Below are 8,245 nucleotides of genomic sequence, written 5' to 3'. Positions count from 1 at the left end.
GTCTGGGAAATGTTTGGCAGTCTGCTGGAAAAAGTGAACCCCAAATTGACAGGCTATGTCGTAGGTGCTAAGTATCCGGCGAAAGAACCTGGCTCGGACAAGCGACTCAGCTCCAACAGCATATCATTGTATAGCACGAACAAAAGCAAAGTCTGCATTCGCAAACCTATTGAGTTCCAGGTTCTTAGCTACTTGCCTCGAATACAGCTGGCCATGATTGGCTGTTACTCACCTTTCACCCTTTTGAAGGTCAACCATCGACAGGAAGACACAATGCCGTCCACATTCAACAGCTATCACCCCAGTAATGACACAGCCCTTGAATTTCAATTTATTCTGCATGTCAACGGCATGAAAACGAGAGCATGTGGATTTCTATAGTGACAAATCAATAACTGAGAGTACTACTATGCAGTCTCTTACCTCGTCTTCTGGGCGAAGGACTATGCTAACAACATACTTGTTATATTCATCATCCCGGGGGAAGAAGCCCAAACCATCCAGTAGGGAGATGTCATCAGGATCATCGACTTTTGCGAACCTTTGCAGGCCAAAATGGCCGTCGACCATAGTAGTAAGTTGAATAATGTGCCTTACAAATGTAAATCAGCCTAATCCAGATCATAGAGAAAGGGACCCCACAGGAAGTTTTCATCAATCTCATTCCAGTAACGGTCGGGTACATTAAAGCCTGGTTCCGGACAAGCGAAGCATGGGACTACCACACTCCCAGCTGGCCGATTTGGGAAAAATTGGTCCATACCGTGGGCATGCCCACTTCTCTTCACCGCTTGTGCAACGCGAAAAATACGCTGGACACGGAGGAATTGTTGATACGGGTCCTATATGATAGCAATCACTAAGTTTTAATTTTGATCAGTTACATAAAAGTAAACTGGACTTACGGGGATATTTGCAAGATCGGGTGAGAAGTTACATGTCTGCAGGCGAAGGGACTCAATGAAATCATATGGAGATTTCTTCGATGTAACGGTATGTAGGTGAAAGTCGGAAAGAACATTAAATGTAAAACCTGTCTCCGCACGTGTGACTGTCGCAGGAAATATTTGACAGGCCAGAAGATCTGTGAATCGGTGCTCAGGGCGTCCGTGTCCTGGGCAAGCACAGAAAACACATTTGATTCGATGAATGCCGTTAATGTCGACGAGAGTGAAATCTAGTGGCTTGAAGTAAGCACCACCTGCCTCAGCCGCTTTGCACCGATGGCCGTGGTGATCATGACTGAAGGTGTACACATAGCCCAGTTCACAGATATCCCGTTTATCATAGAATTTCCCATTCCAGACATGGGCCCAGTGAAGTGGTGAGGAGGAATGGGTTTCGAGGAAGCAGGTTGAGCATCAAGGTTCAAAGAATAGGCAGTCGAAGCAAAGACACGATCGGACGGCTCCTGGACGTTGACATTTGCAAGACTCTCCAACCGACACGGAGGATTCTTGAAAGAGCAGGTAATCAACTATAACATGGAGGTTTTGTTTGAACCCTTCCATGTGAACTGATGCACCCTTAGTGGATCGATATATTAGAGCCATTGAGTTGGTGAAAGTACAAAACTAGCTCATGCACCTGCCCCTTCCGAACAGATGGCTCCGGCACATCTGTTTCCCTTGAGCTTCCCTCCGGGGGAAAACCGCCACTCCTATCATCAGAAAGGATAGTTCGAGAGCGAGGTCGCTTTAGTGGGCGATGAAGATCGTTGTTAATCGCTTGTATTGGCATGTCGTGTGTAATAACCCGCCCCGTACTATCAGTTGTTTTGTGTTGAAACTGTGGGGCTGGAATAGGGTTAAATTCATCAGTGCTCGCATTCCCAGCATTCCGCTTTCCTTTTTTCCTCGGTGGGTGACCGTGAACTAGCCATAGGGTTGAGACAAGAAAGCTGAGATCAGATAACACGGTACACCGTATATCATCTGCCGCCGTATATTGGGCAACTGCCACCGGAACAAGCAATCCAAATCCCATTAAATGTGTATTGTACAACGGCGTATTGCTGGTGACACAGGGTTGATGAACACTTCATAGACACAAGTCTTATGACAGACATGACGAGTGAACAGGCAAGTCAAACAGAATTTTCAATTGAAGGTACTTAAAATACGGTGAGGTAGGAAGCCGCATACACGGTATACCCGTAATAGTCGAAGCTGGCCAGACTTCCACCGGGAGCACAACCTGAATGTCTCATTTGTTTACATTAGCAGGAGGTACCCCACAGGAACGTAAACCGGTGTCATGCTGACCTGAAACAGGGCGATACTTTTAATTTGTCGCGTAATCTAATCTTCGTCCATTGGGTCAGGTTTTGCAAGGATATATTACGGGGTAGCGAACGACTGCGAGACGGAGAAATTAAGTCAACCACACCGCATGTTCCGAGTTGACTTGGAGGGTACTTCACCAGTTCTGCATTGGTGTCCAAATCTTTCACAATATCGAGGATATAGGATATGAACATCAAAGAAGAGTTGAGCCCAGATTCCAGAAGACAAAACAGAGAGACGTACGAGGAACTATACCACATATGATAAAACCAATACCTACCAACCACCTTTTCCCTCCCAGAAAACCGTTCAGATGATGTTATGAACCATTCTTGGGGTTTTGTTCCTGGCCATTTTGTTGACGTTGACCGTCCATCGATGTTCCATACTTGTCGCGCTCGATCCGATCCCGGCTGTCCGTAAAACTTCGCAATAACTATTAGTTCAGTTTAATCATTAAGGAATATAACCACGCACCTAAAACCCGAATAGTCCAAAACCATACTGTAGAAACTGTTTCGATCGAGACCTGTGATCAAGGTTACGGTGCAGAATGGACGTCATTTGGTGGCCAGGCCTTCGGAAAGTGATGGAAACGGAGAAGGAGAAGCTTTTGCCAAGACGCCGAGTGCAGCGACAAAATCGTGTGAACATTGGCCTAAAACAAGTGCTTATGCGGCTGCACTGCCACAACATCACACTCTTCTCCGTACTTGCATGTGCCGACTCAGCTCGATGCCCCTCTCCACCTATCGCACCATCTTCAAGTCAGCAAGAGCAGGGAAAATTAGGAGAAAGAGGCGAGAGAAACAATTGAAGGGTTAGATGGATTAATGCTATCGATTGAAAGGTGAGTCCACCACTAGCAGCTACACCACGCCGTATCATACTGACAAGACATCGAGCCAAGCTTAGTCAAAACATAGAAGGGTTATCAGGTCTATTCTCAGGCGATACAAAAGCAGAAAAATGTCAATCTTGTTCTCAATCAGGAAGAATAACCGGGCGAATACTTCGATGGTTTCAAAGGTTGATGACGCCACAGGGAGGTCGATTCTCTGCCAATTTATATACGTCTTGTCTAGTATGTGGCACTATTAACCCCTAACTGACTGGTCCATTTTTCACATTTGCAGTACCATCGCCTCCCTATCATTCAGGTACAAACGAAAGGGATCAGATGAACATTACCTCAAGCTCGAGTCCGGGTTTATTCATATGAACGCTTGAACATTCACATTTGTTGTGAAGCTACCAGGAAGATACAGTTACCAGGCAAGTTGCAGTTCACTTTCTTAAATGTCAACTTCAACTCACTATATGGTAGTGGTCAAGCTCATCCATGTCGGGCGGTTGATTTTATCAGATATGGAGCGTGTAGAACGTATAGAGAACATGTAATATATCGGGTAATAGTGAGTTCTATAGTCAGATCTCCATGTATCGGATGCAGTCGGTGTTGTCAGAAATGTCCCCAGTTGAAAGAAGAGTGTTCCGGATGGGTCACCGGAACTAGCTCAAACCTTTGCCAACACTTGCTGATGTATTTTCGGGGACATCGGTTTGATCGGTGTCACCACCGTCTCGCTTGACTGCACAGTGCTGGTATGGTTATTCTATTATACGTTCTTTATAATATCCGATGCTCCCTCTGATTCAACGTTCCTCTAGCTTCTCTGAAGTAACTATTACTTTATTCTGGACTGTAAACAAAGGTACTCAAATTAATACTCTAAATTGTATCTAGTGGATTTCCAAACGCGCCAACTTCAGGCCCAGTTGCCGGATTAACACCAACCCTTGATCAAACACGGGAGCTACGTCTGACCAAATTAGCGCTGTCCATCGATGCTCGACTGTGGAATAATATTCTAGCGGTATTTTCTCCACACCCTTATCACCCAAGACCATTTTATGGTCCTCCATTCGAAGTCCCTCTGACTTACAATTAACGACAACTTCGATAGCCTCTTTTTGACTCTAATGGATTCACTTGTTGAGCGGTTGAGAGGAACGGATACTAAGGTACGCACCTTTAGCCAAATTACTAGACTAAGCTTCTTAACATAGTCATCGTCGTCATCTAGTGTCAGGTCTATTACGATGGGTGAAACGGTCCTCATGGCCCGAGAGCCCCGAACGCCGAGTTGGACAGCGGGTTGAGTAGTGGAGTTACGAGAAACTAGCTTCAACTCCTCCTCGATGGCATAAAGTTCCGGAAACGGCCCAAGCGCTGTGTGTACTGGATCCAAGGGCTGAATCAGGTAGTGAGGCTTTTCACATTCACTGCCCTCTCTGGGCTTGCACTTGTCGACCGAGGTTAGCATTCTATGAAATTTTTTTTTGAAGATAAGATCGAGACTCACCACTTGGATCCAGGCACCGGCCAATTTTCACTGTGTGCATAAGATCGGCGCTGTGACCGCATGTCCTTGATGGTGAGGGTGGTACCAACGCCTCCGGGGTGGACAAGGAGAATACAGCGCAAGAGTCGACCTGAGATGCTGCTTGTTCTGCCTGCGCATCTGGGCTTTGGTCCCATGCAACCCAGCAGCTGTAGCGAGGACATAGTCGGATTGAGAGGCCATGAAGGAAGACGCTCAGAGGTAAGAGGGCCTGTAAGTTCTGGACCGATCTACTGCATGTGTCTATAAGTTGGCTCATCCCACACATAGAATCGACCGGTCGGATCTCTAAAACGTTCTTCTCAAGCTCAACACGGCCGGTGCAAGTTGCCAGATTCACAGTAAAGCGCTCAAATCGCTGGGCAAATCCGATTTAACCCTTCGCATAGACAGGACTACGGCATTTACCCTCAAGATTATGACACGGCGAACAGCCCCAAATTTGCAATTCCGATATCCGAGCATTTGTTGGACCATTCGACTGACACGTCCGCCATGGGCTTGCTTATCAATTGGAAGGGTCACTTCAGCCTGGTATAGTCTCCGTGGTTTTTCACCAAGGCTTACCGTAATGCAGTGTTATTCCCTTCTCTCTCAGGTGTCAAATACAACGGAACTTGAAGTCGGCTGAAATAATTGGACAACGGGGACCTGCATTCTACCGTTCCCCCATCGACCCCTTTTGGCGCAATCTTATGATTCTCGATTCTTAGATTTTCAACATGAGAACATACGGATAACTTGACCTGGGCAGGCCGGCGCAATCCCTGTTCCCTTCTTCTTACACCCATAACCTCTTTTCCAACGGTCATTTCACTTCCTGTCCGTGATCCAAGCCATGGGCCGCAAATCCGCTCTCCCCGAAGACCAGCTTGCGTGGCTCGACAGCATGAGTCAGCAGCTGATATGCAAAGTCAAGAACAACGATGCCGACATTGATACCTTTATTGAGTCTGCAGAGAACTACTGGGAGGAACACTGGGGTCCGTTAACGCCTAAAGAAAATGTCATGCAGTATAGAAAGGTAATTTATCTTTTCGTTCAGTTATTACGTGGCATTTTGACTACAATCCTGCTCAGTGTGTCGAAGACAGGTTCAAAAATAACCGTTTCCGAGCGAAAGGCGGAAAAGAAAAGTCGTCACCAGGTCCAACTGGAGAGTCAACCCGTCTACCGACATTTTTCTCCCTCACCCAACAGCCCGACCCAACCCCGTATGAGCTTTTTCATAGCGAAAGATCTGAAGACATCAACAGAGTAGTCAACGAGCAACGCGAGAAGAACTGCGTGGGACATCAGCAACACCTCGCCATGCTTAGAAAGGAGCTTTCATCCGAGTACAAGTCCACGAAGGCGTTATGGGTAGCAAAAGCCCGGGAACGGGAGCAAGCGATGCTATCAGATGTGCCTTCTGAATCTCGGTGAACCTTGAGTTTGACATTGTTCCTTTTGGTCTAACACAGTCACCGTTTAAGGTGCCAGGAAGTCTTCACAGCACAAATGGAGGACTTCCTGGAATCAATTCTTGGCCGTGGCCGAGGGAAGATTGGTAACGGTAGCTTCGCACTTCTATATTCTTACCGGGCAGCTGACAACGCCTTGAAAATGGGATGGTACGCATTCCTCCTGTTGGTCACCTGACCATTCTTTCTCACGACTGAAAATCTTTCTATCAGTATCAATGCGACGGCCAACAAGGCACCCAAACTCCCGGCACTCTATCCTCTTGAATATAATCAAATCAAGAATATTTGGGGAAACTACTGCAATCGGACTATTCCATGTAAGTCTGCCTTTGCTGATTTATGTTTCGCCACGCTGATGAATTCGATTATGTTAGTAAACCAAGACGTCACTCTCACCAGTTCTCAAAAATTATTCACCTGTTCTGAGGATGGATGCCCTCATTTTCCCATTGGTCAGCTTGATCTAGCCAGGACTCCACCCGTGGAGTTAGAGGGCATGCTCCGGAACTACTTACAGGCTCAGTATGGTGAGCATTTTATTCATTAGCTACCAGCAGAAAGCACTCCTGTCCCTCATTCTTTGAATATCAGACTATGCATGGTATAAAGCCGGAGGAGTTGGCATTGGGCCCACAGATTGGGAGCATGTAGAGTACTCAGACACGCTTCCTGAAGGTTTAGAGCTGCGAGTTCCTATAGATGGGGACTATGGCTACGTTTTTCAGCTCTACGGTTACTTTAACTCGCAGCTGAAGCAGCCGATCCAGGTCTTCAAAATTAAGGATGCAAATATTGACATCTTGTTCTCCTCTGGTTGCCCAGAAGAGCCTGGTAGTCCAGCTTCCGAAGCCATTCAACCTGATCCCGAGAGCTCCTCTGAAGCCCCCAACGCCCCCGACGCCCCCGTACGTGATGAAGTCATTCCATATGAGGCTGCCAGTGCCGAGTTTTTCCCGCTAGGTACATGCACGAAATTCAACTGCCAGTTTTCAGGTGAGACACCATTTTCAACAGCTGATATGGATATTGGTGGAGACATGACACCGGATGTCACAAACGTAACTCAAGTCCCTGCCAGCCGTTGCCAGACACCAGCATTGCCAGGTATGCAACGTTAATTCTGCAAAATCGTATTTCATCTGATCGCTACGTAGCCTCTGCTGTGCAAGGATTAATCGAGGGACCAAGAGGTAAGTATCCGATAATTGTAACAATGTACATTTATGTCTAATATGACTTTTCAGATGATCAGGTTACCCCTTCACGACGGCAAGTCTCCCCAAATGGTCGACTGCACCTTCAAGGTATGTCATTCCAGCTTCGTGAAGGAGTACAATATTCATGGTCCATGAATTGAGATGCAGACGGAATTGATAAGTCGCAGATTGAGCTTGATTATACTCCCGGCAAGCGAGCCCAAGAAACTTCGCACGAGTCGGTTTTTGTCCCGAACAAACGGCACAAGTCTTCCCAGCCCACAAGGAAGGTGGATAGTGGTCCAGCCAGGTCGTCGTTGGCTACCCCGACCAGGTGAGTACTATAAGTCCTTGTATAATAATACACATTGCTTAAGCTCTGAACACCACCAAAAGGCGACGTCGTTCAGCTCGTGTGGCATCGCAGAGTGTCGTTGAGCTCTCGGCCGAATCCTCGGACCCCAGGTCGTGAGTCATCAGGAGTGGACGAAGTGGAAAAGGCACATGGGAGGAAGTTTCGGTCTGCTCGGATGAAGGAGAGAATTGAGAGCTTGGGCGTAGTTTCACCGGCATCCTGTATTTCCCATGCTTGCCGACAACTTTGAACAGGTTGAAGTTCGGGATCAAAAATATTGACAACTCAGTCTCGTATTGAGATTGAGATAAATTTCAAAACAGGGTTGAGTTATTTAAATTGAGCAAGCTTTCGGAGTTCAATATTTCAGCTCAAACTTCGGATGTGCATGAACTCAATTTTGGATTGAGAATTGAATTGAGATTGAGATTGATGAATTGAGAAGTTAGAATTGAGAATTGAGAATTGAGGAGAATTGAGATTGAGACATTATACTTGTGACCTGATTGAGAATTCAAAGGATGCTCACAGATCTGGC

At 46.6% G+C, this 8,245-nt stretch overlaps 2 protein-coding genes across 2 annotated transcripts; one reads left to right on the top strand and one right to left on the bottom strand.

Moving 5' to 3' along the window:
* Window positions 1-4,028: 4,028 nt before the first annotated feature.
* Window positions 4,029-4,612, bottom strand: E1B28_002979 (uncharacterized protein; the record flags this gene model as incomplete). The annotated part of the gene is made up of 2 exons (XM_043159935.1): window positions 4,029-4,265; window positions 4,319-4,612. 2 exons carry the CDS (start codon window positions 4,610-4,612, stop codon window positions 4,029-4,031), a joined length of 531 nt encoding a protein of 176 aa, XP_043001889.1.
* Window positions 4,613-5,528: 916 nt separating this feature from the next.
* Window positions 5,529-7,690, top strand: E1B28_002978 (uncharacterized protein; the record flags this gene model as incomplete). Its single annotated transcript, XM_043159934.1, has 10 exons — window positions 5,529-5,714; window positions 5,771-6,111; window positions 6,166-6,303; window positions 6,367-6,473; window positions 6,531-6,683; window positions 6,748-7,116; window positions 7,171-7,260; window positions 7,311-7,346; window positions 7,401-7,460; window positions 7,521-7,690. 10 exons carry the CDS (start codon window positions 5,529-5,531, stop codon window positions 7,688-7,690), a joined length of 1,650 nt encoding a protein of 549 aa, XP_043001888.1.
* Window positions 7,691-8,245: the final 555 nt, after the last annotated feature.

This window comes from Marasmius oreades, chromosome 11 (assembly GCF_018924745.1).
Source record: "Marasmius oreades isolate 03SP1 chromosome 11, whole genome shotgun sequence".
Lineage (NCBI taxonomy): Eukaryota > Fungi > Basidiomycota > Agaricomycetes > Agaricales > Marasmiaceae > Marasmius > Marasmius oreades.
This window is presented reverse-complemented; position numbering and strand designations above follow the sequence as displayed.